Consider the following 21314-nt stretch of genomic DNA (forward strand, 5'->3'; position numbering starts at 1 on the left):
AACTGAAGAGCATAAAGGGAATATTTGTTTTTGGTATCAGGCAGTTTCAGTTTATAATATAAATAGTCTAGTTAGAAAAGATTCTAAAAACTGATAAAATGATTTGGAGGACTACTATAAGTCATACTATAGTACTATAAGTAGTACTACTACTACTACTTAAACAGAATGTACTACTACTACTTACTTACTACTTATACTCTTCACAAAACCATGAGTTCCTTAAAACTTTGTAGTTATTGATCCTTCTGAAAATCTAAAGAGAGTTATAGTTTCTTCCCACCTCGTATGCACACTTACATATATAGTCATCTTACAATACACAAGAAGAGCTGGTTCCAGGACACACACACACCCACCATGGATACCAAAATCCATGGATGCTCCAGTTCCTTACATAAAATAAAGCAAAGCGCTTGCTATAACTTCAAATCATCTCATATACTTTAAATCATATCTAAATTATTTATAATATCTAATATAAGTATATAAGTAATTGTTATACTGTATTGTTTAGGGAACAATGACAAGACAAATGCCTATAAATGTTCAGAACAGATCTAACTACATAGTACAAATTTTCTACCTGTATTCGGTTGAATCAACAGATGTAGAACCTATGGATACAGAGGGCCCACTCACTGTATTTACACACAATTATATGTTCAAAATATGTTTTCTCGGAATTTTAAAAGTTCACAGATTCTAACAAAGTTCTTACTATAATGCAATGTCATTATTCTAATTTACAAATAACAAAACAGGGTGTAGATATGTTAATTAATATAAATTAGGGACATACTGCTGGCAGAGGAAAATAAAATCCAGACATTCTTGACATGAACTCATGAACTCTCATCTTTCTTACTTTATACAATGGCATTCATTTTTTGAACAATCTCTTTTGAATCAGGCATTACACTGCATCCTGAAGACATAATAGGAGCAAATGCTATTCTATGGTTAGAAGTCCACTCAATGCCACGAGATAACTTTCAACTCAGTAGACAGAAAGGACTTCAGGGGAGTATTTAAATAGCATAGTAGTTATCAACAGGACAGTATTAGCAGACTGAGCTTCAAAAAAAGTGTTTTGTTATATTCTATCAACTGAACATAATATGTATTCTCCACGCTTAATGAAAATCCATTTTGGTGCCTCATTCTTCACTTTTGTGAAAAATAACTAGGTACCAAAATCTATTAATTTTCTGCTTAATATCCATTAAAGACTTCACAGATTTTACAGTGGGAAGTTTTGGAAGGAAATTGGCAGTAATTTTTAAAAGCTCAAAGGCAAACTATTTTGCATAGACATTTGCATGTGTTTGAGTTCAAAAAACCTGGTCTTACCTACTGTGTGTTTCCTTTGCTTTCTCACAAAATACTTCACTTATGACAATTCTGGTCACCAAATGTGTGGGGTTTTCCCCCACATCAAACAGTTCTACAACACCAGTTGGGTGCCCTACAAGTTAACTCAATTTTGAAACTATCTACCTGGAGATTGCATTAGATCTCACAGGTTAAGAACCCAGTCCCATGAGAATGTCCCCCACTTCAGATGTCTATCATAAGTAAAGGTTGTTTTGTGTTTCTGAACATTCAGCTATAAAAGAGAAGTTCCCCAGCGCAGACAGCTTCACAAATGAATTCTATCAAACGTTCAGTAGTGAATTAGTGCCTACACAAACTACACTACATCCTACACAAACTCTTTCAAAAAATTGAAAAAGAAGGAATACTATCAAATATGTTCTACAAAGCCAACATTACACTAATACCAAAGCCCAACAAAAAAAGAAAATTACAGGCCAATCTCCCTAATGAACACTGATGCAAGAACCCTCAACAAAATATTTGCCAACAGAATCCAACAATGCATCCATAAGATAATTCACCACGACCAAGTAGGATGTATTCCAGGGACACAAGGATGGTTCAACATCCAAAAATCAATCAACGTAATCCAACACATCAACAAAAAGAAATATAAAAACCATACGATAATATCCATAGATGCTGAGAAAGCATTTGACAAAGTACAACACCCATTTATGATAAAGGCCCTTGAAATTCTTGGGATACAAGGAACATACCTCAGTATCATAAAGGCCATATATGACAAGCCCACAGCCAATATCATTCTCAATGATTAAAAGCTGAAAGCATTCCCATTAAGATCTGGAACAAGAAAAGGATGTCCACTCTCACCACTGCTTTTCAACATAAAACTGGAAGTCCTAGCCAGAGCAATAAGACAAGAGAAAGACATACAAGGAATCCAAATAGGCAAGGAAGAAGTCAAACTATCACTATTTGCAGATGATATGATGCTATACATAGAGAACCCCAAAAACTCCACAGAAAAACTAATTAAACTAATCAATCAGTTCAGTAAAGTGGCAGGATACAAAATCAACACATAAAAATCAGTAGCCTTCCTATAAACAAACAATAAACCTGAAGAAGAAGAAATCAAGAAAACCATTCCTTTTATTATTGAAACAAAAAAAATCAAATACCTGGGAATAAACCTAACAAAAGAAGTAAAGGACCTATACAAAGAAAACTATAAAACACTGTTAAAAGAAACAGAAGTAGACACAAAGAAATGGAAAGACATCACCTGCTCATGGATTGGAAGAATTAACATTATCAAAATGGCCATCCTATCACAAGCAATCTACAGATTCAATGCCATTCCAATTAAAATTTCAATGTCATTCTTCAAAGAAATAGAAAAAATATTGATAAAATTCATATGGAGCCACCAAAAACCCTAAATAGCCAAAACCCTCCTGAAAAAAAAAAGAAGGGAATGGAGGCATCACACTCCCAGATTTCAAACTATACTACAGGGCCTCCCCGGTGGCGCAGCGGTTGAGCGCTGGGTTGCGAAGCTGCCCGCGGCCTCTGCGACGCAGGTTCAATCCCCAGCTGCTCCCCGGCCACCAGAGGAGGGTCCCACATGGCGCGCAGACCTCTCCTGTCGCCCGCTGCTCCCCTCAGCAGTGTACTTCAGTCCTTCTGCCTGCTCTGCTCCCCACTCTGGCTCTGGTGAATTCTCTCACCCTCCCGCGCTTCTGACTATGCCCAGTGCATGTATAAAAAAAAAAAAAAAAAAAAACAAATACATAAATAAATAAACCATGCCTCTATAAAAAAAAAAACAAAAAACAAAAAACAAACTATAGTACAAAGCCATAATCATCAAAACTGCATCGTATTGGAACAAGAACAGACACACAGACCAATGGAATCGAATAGAAAATCCAGAAATAAACCCACAGATTTATGGTCAACTAATCTTTGACAAAGGAGCAAAGAATATGCATTGGAGCAAAGAAAGTCTGTTCAATAAATGGTGCTGGGAAAACTGGGTTGCTACATGCAAAAGAATGAAACTTGACTATTACCTCACACCATGCACAAAAACCAACTCAAAATGGATTAAAGAACTATACATAAGACCTGAAACCATAAAATATATAGAAGGAAATATAGGCAAAACACTACATGACATGCATCTCAAAGACATCTTTATAGACACATCACCCAAAGCAGTGATAGTGAAGGCAAAGATCAACAGCTGGGACTACACCAAACTAAAGAGCTTCTGCACAGCAAAAGAGACAATAACAAAAACAAAGAGAAACCCCACCAACTGGGAGAACATTTTTGCACACAACACTAATGATAAAGGACTGATCACAAAAATCTACAAAGAGCTGATGAGACTCAACAAAAACAAAGAAAATAATCCAGTCAAAAAATGGGCACAAGAGCTAAAAAGAAACTTCTCCAAAGAAGAAATACAAATGGCCAACAGGCATATGAAAAAAATGTTCAACATCACTTGCAATCAGGGACATGCAAATCAAAACTACAATGAGATACCATCCACACCAGTGAGAATGGCACATATTAAAAAAACTAGCAACAACAAATGTTGGCGAGGATGTGGAGAGAAAGGAACTCTCCTGCATTGCTGGTGGGAGTGCAAACTGGTTCAACCACTATGGAAAGCTGTGTAGAGATTCCTCAACCTACTAAAGATAGCGCTTCCATATGATCCAGCAATTCCACTATTAGGTATTTACCCAAAGGACACAGAAACAATAATTACAAAGAGCAACTGCACCCCTATGTTTATAGCAGCACTATTTACAATAATTAAGCTATGGAAATAACCCAAATGCCCAAAAAATAGATGACTAGATCAAGAAGATGTGCTACATATAGACAATGGAATATTACTCAGCATTCAAAAAAGATAAACACATGCAATTTGCAGCAACATGAATGGAGCTAGAAGGGATCATGCTCAGCGAAATAAGTCAGAAAGAAAAAGAAAAATACCAGATGGTCTCACTCATAGCAGGTATCTAGAAAACCTAAATAAAGGACCAGGAAAAAGAATAGCTATAAGAAAAAAAAAATTAAAATCAACAAACAACTATGAACCAGAGACACAATATGGGGGGGGGGGCGGCAGGGAAAGGAGGGATTGGGGTGAAAATAAGAGGGTTGCAATTGTATGGGGAATATAAAAATAAAATTAAATAAATAATATATAAATAAAAGAGAAGTTCCCAGAACCCTACCATAATATTTGATTAATGTGTTAGAGGAGTTCACAGAACTCAGGGAAACCTTTGCTTATATTTGCCAGTTTATTATAAGATAGTAAAGGAAATGACAAAGATAGATGAAAAGTCAGATGAAGGGACACTTAAGGTGAAGTCTGGAAGGGTCATGAGCACAGGAGCTTATGTCCCTGTGGAACTGAGGATGTCACCTGCCTGGTACCGGAAAGTGTTCACTGATCTGGAAACTCCACAAACCTCACACTACTAGGATTTTACAGAGTTTTCCTAATATAGGTATGATCAATTATTAATTACATGTCCATTCCCTCTCTTCCTCTGAAAAAGGGCATGGGTTGAAAGTTCCAAGTCTCTAATCAAGGTTTGGTCTTTCCAGTAACCAACTCGGGCTAGGAGCCCACCCAGAGTTGTCTCAATATAACAGAAGACACTCCTAATGCTCTTACCACTATAGGAATTCTCAAGAATTTTAGAAGTTCTGACTTTTGATCCCTAACAGATCTACTGGGAAAATAAGGAAGATATTACTGTTATTCCAGTGCCATGGACTTAGAAACCATAGCTATCCAATGTTAGTTGGTAAGTGGAGAAGAAAATAAATAAATAATTTATTTTCTAGTAACAGAACTGAACTGCTAAAAGCCTATAAAAAGATAATGATTTTCCTTTTTTTTTTCTACTGGTGCCAATACATTAGGTTGGCAAACTTGGCTTTTTATTATCTCTTACGTAGTTCCACAACTTATTTTTACTGCTGTCTCTTCACATCTTTTCTTAACTTCCCCTTCCTTTGTATTATTTCTTTCTTCCTGTGCCTTCTAGCATGGCTGCTGTCCCTTGCTCGTTATTTGTCACTGCTTTTTCTTCTACCCCACCCTATGTCTTTCTACTTTCTCATGTCATCTGTTTCCTTTCAGAACTACAGAGACAGATGGCATACCCATTTGATTGATTAGGAGTGCCATTCTGTGCCAGCCTGTGGAAAAACAGAGGGTGAAGAGAGTAGTGGTATTAGGTGGCAATAAATTATGTGTGTGCATATATATATATGCACACACATATAGACATATAAACATATATGTACACACATGCTTACATATATATGTAACCCTACATATGAATTTTATATACATGTATAACCCAAAAGAATTTTATATCTATTTATATGCAGAATATTATATATATTTATACACAGACAAAGTAGCCTAGGGAATGCTATATATATATCCATATATAGTATAGGTAGACTTTGATTTAAAAAAATAAATGGATCAGACTAAGAAAATTATGCAAATCTTAAAAAATTAAATAACAATCCAATTTGGGGGATAATTTAATAAGACAATGTAATTCACATATAAACTTTTGTGTTCAAGCAACTAAGTTCAAATTACTTAAAGTCCTTACTTCAATTTTCTAGAAAACCTGAACTTAGATATAAAATTACCAGTTTCAATATATTCACATTTCTGTCCCATACTTAACACATTTTTTTCCAAATGCTATTTTTATTTTTTTTTAAAGATTTACTTATTTATTTATACAAGCACTGGGTACAGTCGGAAGCATGAGAGAGTGAGAGAATTCACCAGAGCCAGAGCGGGGAACAGAACAGGCAGACTGACAAAATACACTGCTGAGGGGAGCAGTGGGTGGGCAGGAGAGGTCTGTCGCACCATGTGGGACCCTCGCCTGTGGCCGGGGATCGAACCAGTGCTGCAGAGGCTGCAGGCATCTTTGCAGTGCAGCACTCAACCGCTGTGCCAACAGGGGAGGCCCCAAATGCTATTTTTAATTCAGATTTCATTTTTTTTCTATATCCTTTTATACACTGAGCATCAAAAATTGACAGCAGTGGAACTGGGAATGGTTCTAACAGCTCCATGCCCTCTCAGTATATCTGAAGATATCCTTTAATAAGAAAATGCATATGCACACTCACAGATATTCACACACACATGAATGCACACACATTTGAGCACACATATTTGCACACATACAATTGTAAAAACTATAAAATATCTTACTTGATATAGCAACAATACATAAGACATTTGAGAATTTGAGGTAAGTTGTCTTCATCATAGTTTTTTCCCCACTGCTTTTAGAATAACAATAACAGAAAAGCCTAATAGCAGAGATTTACTTATTAAAAATGCAATAAAATTATCAGACACTGCAAATAATTACAAAGTAAGTCAAACTGGAAGTATTTCAGAGTAAACATACATTTGATGACTTTTGGATAGAAGAAAACATTCCCGTTCTTGGTATAAATAACAGGTTTTGCCTGTCCATCTGACTGAAGTCCAACAAACAGCCCTGGGTTCTTCATAGATTCCAGGCTTACTGATGCATTTTCCAAATTCTTCTTAATTTTAAAATGACAGTCAGTATCTCCTGTACCCTAAAATCAATATAATATCATTTCATAAATCGCAAGAAATACTAAAGGTCAGAATATAAAACCAGTTACTTCACAAAAATGCAATCCTCTTAACAAATCTAAACCTTTTTGCATAAGTCGCAATATGCGCTTCATCTTGTTACATAAGATATAGAAACAGTCAGTCTAGATGTAAAAAGGGCACATACCTTGGTGAAAGGACTCTAAATCACAGAGGGGCTTCAACTAAGGAGAGGACAGGGCATACTTTACTTCATTTTAGAGTTTTCCACCTCTTTTGGTGAATAGAAAATACTATAATATGAAATTCCCCTTTCAGAAAATAAAATCATGATGGGAAAGAAAGAAATCATTACCATATATCCACTTACATTAAACACAAGTCAAGAATGGTGACAGTTCAGCACAAGGGATATATGCCTTTCCCCCCACAAGGCCCCTGGACTATCCTATGACCCTGGACTGGGAAGGAGAACTCATACATCTCTGTAAGATCATAGCTTGTTTAACTGTTCAAGGATACCCAGGCAGTTTGTGTCTAGTTTTGGCTGTGGGCAGAACCACTGTTCTATCCCCTATGCAATCTCCACACCCTCAGCGTTATCTGTGCATGTAGGGGGGGACCGGGGAAGTCATCTATCCTTACTCCCTACGTGACCTTTGGCCCACACCCAGAGTAAACAAAGTTGTGGGTGGCAACACTGAATCCAATTTTCCCAGCGGGATTTTTATTTTTATTTTTTTTGGGGGGGGGCAGGGGCAGAGGTAAAACTTCTTTAATCATTTCTTTCATTTGTCACAGCTGATAATGAAATCTAAAAGATTGTACTTATCATATCTTCTTCACTTAGCATGAATACTTATACCATAGCTTGTAAAATCTGTCACAATCCATAGGAGTCAGGGAATTTGAGTCAGTTCAATTTGAGCCAGACCCCACTCCATCTCAAGGGCCAACCCTTCTCCAGAAAATAGGAATAGGACTCAGAGTGTGCCACACATGTCATCCATCTAACGTGACTACCAAATAAAACATTCAAATATAAGCTCTTTTCTTAGACTTATATCCGACCATATTAGTAGTTACATTAAATGTAAATGTTCTTTGTATACAATTATCAGAAAACATTGGTCTAAGTGAATATAAAGGTAAGTCAGACCTATATGATAATTACAGGAGACACAATTTAAGTACAAACATGTAAATAGATTAAAAGCAAATGGATAGAAACAGATGCCCAGTGCTAGCACTATCCAAAAGAAAGCTGGAATGGCTATATATTTAAATTAGATTTCAGAGCAAAAATGTAATCACAACGAAACAAATCTGTTTCATATAGATGATACAATACATTAAGATGATATAGCAACCCCAAATAGTTGTCACCTGATAACAAAACTTCTTATTATATGAAGGAAAAATCCTGTTGAACTATAGAAAAATAAAGGCATTCACAATTATAGTCAGATAGGTCAATTTTACATTCTCACAAATAGATTGGAAAGGTAAAAATTGGTAAAGATATAGTTTTTTTGGTATTTTTATAACCCTCCACCAAACAACAGCAAAATATACTTATTTTCTGCTGGTATGCAGGTAACCTTTAGATAGTTCATTATCTAGGTAATAATAGTTCATTATCAGGTAACCTTTAGATAGTTCATTATCCATAAAACAAGTCTCAGTAAATGTAAAAATTTTCAAGGAATACAAACTACATCCTTTAAACGCTTAATATAATTAACATTTTTGACTGCTTGGACAAGGACTTTTTTATTTTTATTTTTTTAATGATCAACAATTTTTATTTAAAATACAATTTTTTTTAGATTTATTTATTTATTTATACAAGCAATGGTACAGTCAGAAGCGCGGGAGGGTGAGAGAATTCACCAGAGCCAGAGCAGAACAGGCAGACTGACAAAGTACACTGCTGAGGGGAGCAGTGGGTGGCAGGAGAGGTCTGCGTGCCATGTGGGACCCTCGCCCAGTGGCCAGGGATTGAACTCGCGCTGCAGAGGCTGCTGGCAGCTTCGCAGCCCAGCGCTCAACCGCTGCGCCACCAGGGAGGCCCTTAAAATACAATCTTAAACTACCAAACTATACTAGATATTATGAGGTGAGGCATCTATGGGGCATTCAATGTGAGCGGGGGAGACAGCTCAGGATGGGGTATCAGTAGCTAGAGAGGACCCCACTCCCAGGCCCCACCACAGCTGGACGAAGGAAAGCCCCTGGCAGCGCAGGGTCTCTAGGAAGGAGCCCCAGGAGCACCAGGCTCATGTGGGGAAAGATGGTATTTGGTGTTCCATCTGAGGTGGATGGCTCCTGCCTGAGAGGTCCACTGCTCATTCTGAGCTTCTGGAGCTCCGTCTGCTTGGCCATGGCAGCCTCCTTGCTCTCCTGAGCCCTCTGCTCACAGCGGCGGAGCTCTCTCAGGTGGCTGGCAGTGACTCTCTGCGTGGCTGTGGTCTGGGTGTGGATGATGTTCTTGTACAGGTCCCGGGCCTGAAGAGTGGAGTCCAGGTCCTAGCAGGTGCTGAGCAGCAGCTTTACTATGGTCAGGTGCTGCTGCTCCTCCTCCACTCTCCAGCTCTCCAGCACCAGGACTCTTTGATGGTATGACTCCAGCTCCTCCTGAAGCTGCCCCTGAAGCCTCTGTATCTGGCCGTCAAAGTAGGCGGTCACGGCTTGAGGTTGAGCCTTCCGATTTTGGAGGCCGAGGATTCCCAGAGTCAGTTTCAGTACGCCCAAGTTGATGGTTGGTACTTTGGGAGGAGTGGGCTCCGCGTCTGGTTCCTGGAGAGCTTCAGGGACGGCTGTCTCCTGGCGGGTCTTAGGACCTTGCCCAGGGTTCTCCTCAAAAGAGGACTGAGTTTTCGAAGGCCCTTGCCCTCTGCTCAAAATCTGTCTGATTTTGAATGTAAAGCCCAACAGGGCAAAATAAAGAGTAACTGCCAGGCTGCTTTCAGGATTCCTGGAACCTGTGCAACGCAGTGAAGTAGCACCAGCAGGTCAGCCCACAGCTGCTGCAGCAGCCTCAGGACATACATGGCCATCACCACAGGCTATCAGTGCTTGGCCACCAACTGCCATGCCAACTGTGGGCCTCACAGATCACAAAGAACACAGTGGAAGGTTCTGTCTCCAAAACAAACAGGTGCCTGGCAACAGGGCTCATCACAGTTGGCCTGGGGGAGGGGCAGCCAGTGGGTGCTAGCCACCCCTCTCCACCCTTGCTCTGTTCATGCATAGAGAGAACACATGTTGCTCACTCTGTGCAGTGGGAAAGGGGCAGGTGGATGGGGCCCAGGGCTCAGGCCACTCTGGGCCACATGGCACACAGCTCACCTGCAGTCAGTCAGGCCCTGCCATTCCTTCTCTTCAGGACAGTGTCATGCCTGTAATATCTCCTTATCAGCTGAAGCCCACAGTGTGCAGTTGGGGTCACTCCTGTGTGTACTGTCAGAGGGTTGTATGTAGGCTTCATGTCCTTCTCCCCAGAACTCTGTCACACAGAACACCTTTGCTCCCTAAAATCACCTGTGTCAACCTCATCTCCTTCCCTGAACCCTGAATCTCTTGGGCTCACTGTTACTGTCTCATAGGACATTAATGCCAGCAGGATTTTTAAACCTGCTTTGGATAGTCAGTTATAAGCCTGGAACTAATGAGATTTCTGGTGCTTGTTTCTCTAAATAGTGGCTGAATGCAGGAACTCAGAGCATATTACATAGAACCTTAATAGCAGGGAACTCCTAGACCATGGGCTTCAGACAGCATGGGTCACCACCCATCCACCCATTCCACTTGTAAAACCCCTATTCCACACTCAGAGTGCACAGAAAGAAACTGCCAGTGACACAGTGAATATGATCTACCCAGGGGTTTCTTTGTGTCCATGAGAGATTCAGGGGAGGCACAGGCCTGAACCTGGAATGATTTTTGATATTTGCTGCCCTACACAGAAGGAGAGTGCAGGACTTGTAAACATTATTCACAGCCTTTTTAGCAGGGGATTCCTACATTCCAGGCTTTTGAGAGTTTAGGTCATCAAATACACATCCCCCTTGTGCATAGACAGAAACTACAAGTAGCCACAGTAAATATAGTCTACTCAGTGGGTACTTTGTGATTACTTGGGGAGTCATAGGAGTTGCAGACCTGGAACAAATGGAGTTTCTGGTGTTGGCATACTGGCACCATGGGAAAGTACAGGATATCTGAACTGATTGTTCATAGCCTTTTCTGCAGGTGACTTCTAAACAACAAGCTTCAAAAAGCCAGGAAGTCATCCATTCCTATCCTAAAGAATGACATGTGGGCCTTCAACGAGAGTTTGTAGTCAGAAACTATGAGTAAACACAGTGAACACACCCTGCAAAAATAGGATATCCTGTTTGCTGAAGACCAGTGTCTGGAGTCAGGAGTTTGTACACTTGTCCCCCCAACATACTTTCTTAGAGTTGAAGCTCCAACTTGCTATGACCAGAGAGTACAGAATCCCTGGGGAGTAGTTTGAAAACAGCAAAATGGGGAGACAAAAACCACACAACATATGGCAAATTGAGACCTCAAGGAAATATGACTACAAGATAGGAACAATTTTCCAGGAACCAGTCCAAAATAAGGAATATTTAATCTTCCTATGAGAGAAGGCAAAATAGCCATGCTGTAGAAACTCAAAGAAATGAAATAAATGCAGAAAGATGAATGAATATAAGTAGAAATACAATCAACAAACAGAAATTATAAATTAAAGACTTAAGAAATAAGGGAGTTGTTGGAAGCAAACAGATCATCAGTAGAAGAGAAAAAAAAAACCTTCAGAAGCTATAGAAGTTGACTAGACTAGCTGGAGGACTGAATTAGTGATCTTTAGTATCATAATGCACAAAGCACACAGATAGAAGAGGAAAGAGAAATATGAATAAAAAAATAAAGAAAAACTTTGAGACCTATATGACTCATTAGGGAAGGCAGCAGGGGATAATGGACATCCCAGAAGAGGAAGAAAGAGATAAGGAAACAGATTATTCAAAGAAACAAGGGAGGAAAGGCCCCCAAATCTGGGGAAGGAACTAAACAAACAAGTTTATCATGCTAAAAATATCTGCCTATCTAAATGTGATGAGACCTACACCAAGATGCATAGTTGTGAAAATATCAAGTGGCAAGGAAAATAAACAGGTAAACTACAAAAGAAATCCTATCACAGTATCATCAGACTTCTCAAAGAAAACCCCATGAAATGAAGTATCCAAAATACTCAACAACAAAATTGCCATCCTAGCACACTATATACTACATCACTCCCTTCATGTCTGAGGGAGAAATAAAGGTCTTCCAAGAAAAATAGAACCTGAGGAAATTAGCCACTACCAGACCTCCACTATAAGAAATGTTGAAAGGGGCTCCCCTATCTAAATCAAAGACAATGACAATTAAATAAAATACTTAATAAGAAAGTAGACAGATCCAGATCTAAAGGCAAAGTAGCAATACAAATCCTCATATATCAATAATCACTCTATTTTATTTTTTAATTTTTTTCATCATTTTTCATTTTTAAATAATATTTGCTTCCCTCCCCCTCAGGAGTAGCCCCCATAGAGTTTCCTTCACCAATGCACCCTTGCATCATCATCTCAGTCCCCAGTGCTGCTTCCTCCCTCCCTCTGACCTCTCCCCCTCCTCCTCCCCTGCAGTATATCTCTGATTTGTAATTGTCTGGTTTTGCTTTGTTGTGTTTTGTACTGTTATTATTTTTTTACACTGATGTCTTATTTGGTTCCCCTATATACCTGCCATATGTGAAACCATCTGATTTTTTTTTTAGATTTTTTTGTTTTTAATTTAAATTTTATTTTTATATTCCCCATACAATTACAACCCCCTTATTTTGACCCCAATCCCTCCCCTCCCCGCCCCTCACCCCCGATAGAGTGTCTCTTGTTCATAGTTATTTGTAGATTTTTATATTTTCTTTCTTATAGTTATTCTTTTTCCTGGTCCCTTATTTAAGTTTTCTAGATTCCTGCTATGAGTGAGACCATCCGGTATTTTTTTTTTTCTTTCTGGCTTATTTCACTAAGCATGATCCCTTCCAGCGCCATCCATGTTGCTGTAAATTGCATGTGTTTATCTTTTCTGAATGCTGAGTAATATTCCATGGTGTATATGTACCACATCTTCTTGATCCAGTCATCTATTTTGGGGCATTTGGGTTGTTTCCAAAGCTTAGCTATTGTAAATAGTGCTGCTATAAACATAGGCGTGCAGGTGCTTTTTGGAATTGATGTTTCTGTGTCCTTTGGGTAAATACCTAGGAGTGGAATTGCTGGATCATATGGAAGCTCTATGTTTAGTAGGTCAAGAAATCTCCACACAGCTCTCCATAGTGGTTGGACCAGTTTGCACTCCCACCAACAGTACAGGAGAGTTCCTTTTTCTCCACAACCTCGCCAACATTTGTTGTTGCTAGTTTTTTTAATATGTGCCATTCTCACTGGTGTGAGATGGTATCTCATTGTAGTTTTGATTTGCATTTCCCTGATTACAAGTAATGTTGAACATTTTCATATGCCTGTTGGCCACCATTTGCATTTCCTCTTCAGAGAAAATTACAGGTCAAACTCCCTAATGAACACTGATGCAAAAATCCTCAATAAAATTTTAGCTATCAGAATCCAACAATGTACCCATAAGATAATTCACCACGACCAAATAGGATTCATTCCAGGAACACAAGGATGGTTCAACATCCGAAAATCAATCAACGTTATCCAAAACATCAACAAAAAGAAATATAAAAACCATATGATAATATCAATAGATGCTGAGAAAGCTTTCGACAAAGTGCAACACCCATTCATGATAAAAGCCCTTGAAATTCTTGGGATACAAGGAACATACCTGAACATCATAAAGGCCATATATGACAAGCCAACAGCCAATATCATTCTCAGTGGCAAAAGCTGAAAACTTTTCCATTAAGATCTGGAACAAGACAAGGATGTCCACTCTCACCACTGCTTTTCAATATAATAGTAGAAGTCCTAGCCAGAGCAGTAAGACAAGAGAAAGACGTACAAGGAATCCAATTTTTTGAAAGGGTTTGGGTAGGATAGGCACTAATTCACTGGTGAAAGTTTGGTAGAATTCATTTGTGAAGCTGTCTGGGCCTGGACATTTGTTTTTGGGGAGTGCTTTGATTACTGCCTCAATTTGGCTGCTTGTAATGGGTCTGTTTAGGTGTTCTATTTCTTCTTTGTGCAGTTTGGGATGGTTATATTATTCTAGGAATTTGTCCATCACTTCTAGGTTGTTGAATGTGTTTGCATGTAAGTGTTCATAGTAATCTCTGATTATTCTTTTGATTTCTACTGAGGCTGTTGTGATTTCTCTTCTTTCATTTATAATTCTATTTATATGTGTTTTCTCCTGTTTTTGCTTTGTGAGTCTGGCTAGAGTTTTCTCTATATTTTTTATTTTTTCAAAGAGCCAATTTTTGGTTTCATTGATCTTTTGGATTGTTTCTTTCATTTCTATTTCGTTTATTTCTGCTTTGATTTTTATTATTTCCTTTCTTCAATTGACTTTAGGGTTTTTGTTTTGTAGCTGTTGTTCTGACATCTTTGAGATGTCAGATTAGGTTGTTTCTTTAAGTTCTTTCTTGTTTGTTGATGTGAACCTGTATTGCTATCTATTTTCCCCTTATTACTGCTTTTGCTGCATCCCATACATTCTGGAAAGTGGTGTCCTCTTTGTCATTCAACTCAAAGTATTTTTTAATTTTTTCTTTGATCTCCTTATTAGTCCGGTGGTCTTCCAGTAGTGTGGATTTCAATCTTCATGAAGTGGGAGGGTTCCTTCTTTTCTTTTCACTATTTATTTCTAGGTTATTGCCTTTATGATCAGAGAAGATAGTTGGAATGATTTTGATCTTCATGTATCTGTTGATGTTTGTCTTGTGGCCCAGTATGTATTTGATTCTGGAGAATGATCCATGCGCACTTGACAAAAATGTGTACTCGGATTTTTTTGGGTGCAGTGTCCTATAGATGTCTCCTAAGTCCATGAGTTCTATGTCTTTATTTAGGCTCTAATGTCTTTATTTATTTTTTGTCTTGTTGATCTGTCCATTGGTGAGAGTGGGGTGTTGAAGTCTCTCACTATATATCTATTTTCTTTAATGTCTGTTTTCAGAGCTAATAATAACTGTCTAATATATTTTGGTGCTCCTTCATTTGGTGATACACGTTGATGAGTGTTAGATCTTCCTGATCTATTGTCTCCTTGATCATAATGTAGTGTTCGTCTATGTCTCTTTTTACTTTTCTTAATTTAAAGTCTATTTCATCTGATATAAGTATGGCTCTTTCTGCCTTCTTTTTTGGTCCATTTGCTTGTTGGATTGTTTTCCAACCTTTTACTTTCAGTCTATGTTTATTTTTTGTGGTTAAATGTGTTTCCTGGAGACAGCAGAAGGATGGATTTTATTTTTTAATCCAGCATGTTATTCTATCTTTTTATTGATGAGTTTAATACGTTTACATTTAGATTTAATACAGATATGTTGGCATCTGTATTTGCCATTTTTTGGTTTTATTTTTTTTTATTTTATTCCTCACTTTATTCTGTTCTTGATCATTCCTCTGTTGCTTTGGCTTTAGAACTTCTTGCAGGTTTAGTTGTAATGAATTTCTGGAGTTTCTGTTTGTCTGAGAAGGTACATATTTTTTCTTCATAGAGGAAGGAGAACTTTCCAGGGTAAAGTATTCTTGGTTGGCATGTGCTGTCTTGAAGTTTGTTGAATATGTTACTCTATTCTCTTCTTGCCCATAGTGTTTCTTTGGAGAAGTCTGAGGTTAACCTGATTGATTTTTCCTTATAGATTATCTGTTTCTTCCCCCTTGCCAGTATCATTATATTTTTCTTTGTCTCAGACTGTTTCAAGCTTTACTATTTTGTGTCTCTGTAGTTTTCTTCTCATTGTGGTAATTAGGTTTACTTCTCACTTCTTGTATGTCTATATCTGTCTCCTTTTTCATGCTTGGGAAGTTCTATTCAATTTTCTCCTTGAATAATTTCTCAGATCCTTTCTCTCTCTCCTCACCTTCTGGAATGCCTAAAACCCTTATATTTCCTCTCTTAATGGAGTCTGATAATTGTCTAAGGGTATTCTCATTCTTCTTCCTTTACACTTCTCTCTCTCTTTTTCTCTTTTGGTTCTTTCTATTTCTGCACCTTCAAGAGTACTGATCCGTTCTTCCATTTCCTCGGTTCTGTTTTCAATGCTTTTCCAAGAGCTCTTTGTCTCCTCCAGTAATGTTTTAGTCTCCTCCTTTCATTTTATTTCCTTTCTTAAGGGTCTCATTTTCGTCAGTCAGTTTATTTGTCTCATCTCTTTATACATTTTAATCATGATGATTATTAATTCTCTATCTGACAAGCAGAAAAGTTCTTCTCTGTCATTGTTATTGAGTTTTGGTGACTGACTTTCTTTTTATGTTGTGTCCTTCTCCTGAGAGCTTGCTCGGTTGTTTGTATTTTATCTTCTCCCTGCTGTTTGCTTTCTAATTTGTTCTATGCATTGGGATGTTGTGCCACTGGTGTTGGTGGGCATCTCTTTGGATTGCTCCTTCAGAGGTGTCGGAAACTGTTTACCAGACTGAGACCAGCACTGATAGGCCAAAACTCCACCAGGGTGTTGATGCTGTGGCTGTGTTGCTGGGCACTGTCTCTTACAGTTCCCTCCCTCAGTACTCAGTGCCAGCAGGGAATCAGTTGGTGATTTTGCTCTGGTCACTAGGTGGCGCTAGAGACTTCTACTTGTTGACCTGTGCTTTTCCCCTGTATTTCTCTGAGAAATGGAAGAGGAGAACTTAGACACAGGGGCTATTGCTCACACTGGGTGCTGTGTCTGCCCTGTGTTCACTCAGTGCTATTCCCACAGCTGTGGGGATCCTGTGCCCTGAATTCTGTGTTCTGGTTCTCAATCCCAGGGTCTCAGATCCAAAATGATGGCTGTCACCCTGTGCAGTGCCCACTGTTATGGCATGTCCCAAGCCCCGAATCCTGTGCCTGGCTCTCAGTTCCAGAATGGGGTCTTGCTGCACACCTTGTTTCCCTTCTTACCCCAGTTTGTGTGGCCCACCCCCTATCAGAGCCTGGGGGTGGTTTTGGAAACCCTGGCTTCCAACTATTAGGAAGTTGGTGATTTTGTTCTGATCACTAGGTGGCACCAGAGATCTTTCCTAGTATCCTTCCAGAGCTGTGCTTTTTCCCCAGAGATCTCCAGGGAACTGAGTGGGGGTGGCGTAGAATGGCTCAACAGCGTGGAGTGCTGTGTCTCCGCCCTGTGCTGCATGTCGTGGGGATCCCATGCCCCAAATTTTGTGCCCAGGGTCTCAGTTCTGAAGCCCTCATTTCCGGGATACGGGTATAGCCCAGTTCAGTGTCTGCAGAAGTGGCGCCTTTTGCACCCTACTCCCTGCCGAATGACTGGTTTTAGATTACACAGTGAGGGTCATTCACCTCAGTGAGGGTTCCCATATGTCTCCCCACAAACCTCGGTCGTGATCATGGGGACCTCGACAGTCGCGATCCACCATCCATGTATGCTCTTTGAGCACGCGCGCGCTTTTCTGCACAAGCTTACCGGCTAGCCTTGGGCTATTGTAGGTCTCTCTGCAGAGCCCTTATCTTCCTCTAAAGGCTCCTGGAGCTGTTCACTCACCTCCATGGATATTCCTGCAAGGTTCTCCACAGTGCAGTGCCTGCAATAGTTCCTTTCCACTCACAATCCCACTTGATCTATAGTTTGTTGTTGTTGCTGTTGTTTTCCTTTCTGTTGGTGGGAGTGTACTGGCTTTGTGGGTGGGGGAGGGTAGCAGGGTTCTGAGCTTTCCTCCCTTTTTTGTCCTCTTTTATGGCAACTTTCCTCTTTAGGTAGCTTGCCAGTCGCCTGTTTATTTTCCATGTCCTGATTTTCATAGGGACCTGCTGCTTTTCCTCCCTATTAATTTTTTTTTTATGGCAGCATTTCCCTGCCACCATGTTGATCTCTCTCATCTCAATAATCACTCTAAATGTAAAAGGACTAAATTTATCAATCAAAAGATTCAGAGAGACCAGTTGAATAAGAAAATAATTCCAACTTTCTGCTGCCTCCCGAAGACTCACATGAGCTCCAAAAACAATCACAGGGTTAAAGTGAAAGGTTGGAAAACAATCCCACAAGCAAATGAGATACCAAAAAGTCAGGGAAAGCCATAATTATATTAGATAAAATAGACTGCCATCTTAAAAATATTACTAGAGTAAGAGAGAAATGCTATATGGTAATTAAGGGATAAATGCATTGGGAAGACATACACTCAAATATACATACACCCAATGAAGGTCCATCAAAATAGATAAGGCAGCTCTTATCAAAATGAGGTATTGGCAGCAACACAATAATAGTAAGAGAGTTCCACACTCTACTTTCAATGATGGAGAGATCATCAGACAAAAAATCAAAAATAAAATAATAGCCATCAATGAGAAATTATACTACATGGGCTCAATAGATATTTATAAGGTACTGATCCCCTTAAAAGCTGAGTACACATTTTATCAAGTACACACAGAATATTCTCCAGGAATGACATGTTGTATCATAAAACAAGTGTCAATAAGTTCATGAAGATTGAAATCATATCAAGTATGTCCTCTAGTGATAATGTTATTAAAGTAGAACTCAATAACAAAAGAAAACAGGAAAAACCTCTAATATATGAAGATTGAACAACATACCCCTGAATAGCCATTGAATACATGAAGAAATCAAAGGAGAAATTTAAAAGTACCTGGAGATGAGGGAAAATGAAGAAAAATCTATGATGACCTAAGGGACACAGCAAAAGCAATGCTAAAGAGAAGTGTAGAGTAATCAGACCCAAATAAAGAAACAAGGAAGGGATCAAATAAACAGTTACTTCTTAAGTTAAGGGAGTAGAAAAAGTAGAAGAAACAAAAACAATTGGAAGGAATGAATAATAAATACTATAGCACAATGAAAGAAATTTTTTAAAAGACAACCCAAAGGATCAATGAAACCAAAATCTGATTCTATGAAAAAATCAAAAACAGGCAAATCTCTAGCTAGACTAACCAAAAAAAAAGGGAGAAAAAAATAGAATCATGAATATAACTTCAACATATATTTCAGAAATATGGAGACCATAAGAGATTAATACAAATATCTATATACTAGAAAACTGAAGAACCTAGATGAAATGGACAGATTCTTAGAAAGCTACAACCCTCTGAGAAAGAGACAGAATGAACTACAAAATCTGAACAGACCGATTAAAAGCAAGGAAATGGAAACAGTTATCAAAACTCTCCAAAAAATAAAAACTTGTGTACATATGATTTCACTAATGAATTTACCAAACATTCAAAGATGAGTTAACACCTATTTTCAAACTCTTGCAAAAAAATGAAGGAAAACAGACTTCCAAATACATTCGATAAGGCCAACATTACCCTGATACCAAAATCAAAAAATTACCAAAAAAGGAAATTACAGACCATTATCCCTGATGAACATAAATACAAAATCCTCAACAAAATCTTACCAAACAGAATTCAAGACTATATAAAAGGATCACACATCACGACAATGTGAGACTTATTCGAGAGATATAGGATGGTTCCACATCTGAAAATCAATTACTTTAATTCACCACATCCACAAAAGGAAAGATAAAAATCATATGATCATATCAAATAGATGAACAGAAAGTATTTGATAAGATTCTACATGTATTTATGATAAAAACTAAAAAAAACTGGGGTTAGAAGGAAAACGCCTCAACACAATAAAGGCCATATATGACAAACCCACAGTGAACATCATTTTCAATGGTGAAAAACTGAAGGCTTTTCCTCTAAAATATATTAGACAAGCATTTTCACTTTCTCCACTACTATTTAGCATATTATTAGAAGTTCTAGTTAGAGCAATTGGGCAAGAAAACAATATAAAAGGATCCCAAATTGAGAAAGGTATAAAACTATCACTGTTTGCAGATGACATAATAATATATATACAAAACCCTAAAGACACCCCTAAAACACTACTGAAATAATAAACCAATACAGTAAAGTGTTATGAAACAATGCCAATATACAGAAATCAGCTGCATTTCTGTATGCAAACAACAAATTAGAGGAGAACAAAATCAAGAAAATAATCCCATTCACAATTGTAACAAAAAGAATGAAGCACCTAGGAGCAAACTTAACAAAGGAGGTGAAGAAGCTACACAGTGAAAACTATAAGAATTGTTAAAACAAAGACTACACAAAAAAATGGAATGAGATTCTCTGCTCATGGATTAAAAGAATTAACATTTTTCAAATGGTCATATTAACCAAAGCAATATACATATATTCAATGCAGTCCTTATCAAGGTTCCATTGGCATTCTTTAAAGAAGTAAAATAAAAATTACTGAAATTCATATGGAACCACAGAAGACACCTAACAAAACAATTCTGACAAAAAAAAAAAAAAAGAAGAAAAGTACTGGTATCGCACTCACAAACTTGAAACTATACTATATACAAAGCCATAGTAAATAAAAGAGTATGGATTAGATGAATGGATTAGAATTGAAAGCCCAAAAATGACCCTACATATCTACAGGTAGTTAATATACAACAAAAGAGACAAGAGCATACCTTGGAGAAAGCAGAATCTTTTCAATAAAAGGTGTTATAAAACTAGATAGCTACAAGCGAAAGAATGTAAAAGATTAAAATTTTGGATCTCACAGCTTATCCAAAAATTAACTCAAAATATATTAAATACATGGATATAAGACACGAAACCATAAAATACATTGGAAAAATCATAAGCAAAATACTACACAATGTTGGCTTCAGTGAAGCCTTTGTGGACTTGTCTCCAACAGCAAGAGAAGTCAAATGGGACTCTACCAAATGAAAAGCTTCTGTACTGCAAAACAAGCTATCATTAAAAAGAAAAAGACCCAACTGAATGGGAGGAAATATTTGCACATCATATATTACAGGGGTTTACAAGGGTTGAGAGCCAAGATACATAAAGAACTCATGCAATTCAATAAATAGAAAACAAATACACTCAATCTAAAAAATAGGCAAAGACATGTATATGTCTTTACATATATATAGCCAAGAGGAAAAATGCTCATCATCACCATGCAAATCAAACCACTGTGAGATAGCATCTCACACCAATAGAATGGCCATAGCAAATG

At 38.1% G+C, this 21314-nt stretch overlaps 1 protein-coding gene across 1 annotated transcript in view; it reads right to left on the reverse strand.

The window, feature by feature from the left end:
* RP1 (RP1 axonemal microtubule associated) overlaps positions 1–21314 on the reverse strand; it is a gene marked incomplete at its 3' end in the record, with an annotated part of 246194 nt that overhangs the window by 54381 nt on the left and 170499 nt on the right. Inside the window, exon 15 of the mRNA XM_084230564.1 lies at positions 6840–7017. Coding sequence (XP_084086690.1) covers positions 6840–7017 — 178 coding nt within the window. The remainder of the gene's footprint in view (positions 1–6839; positions 7018–21314) is intronic.

The sequence above is a fragment of the Talpa europaea genome (genome assembly GCF_964194135.1).
Source record: "Talpa europaea genome assembly, chromosome: 3".
Taxonomy (NCBI): Eukaryota; Metazoa; Chordata; class Mammalia; order Eulipotyphla; family Talpidae; genus Talpa; species Talpa europaea.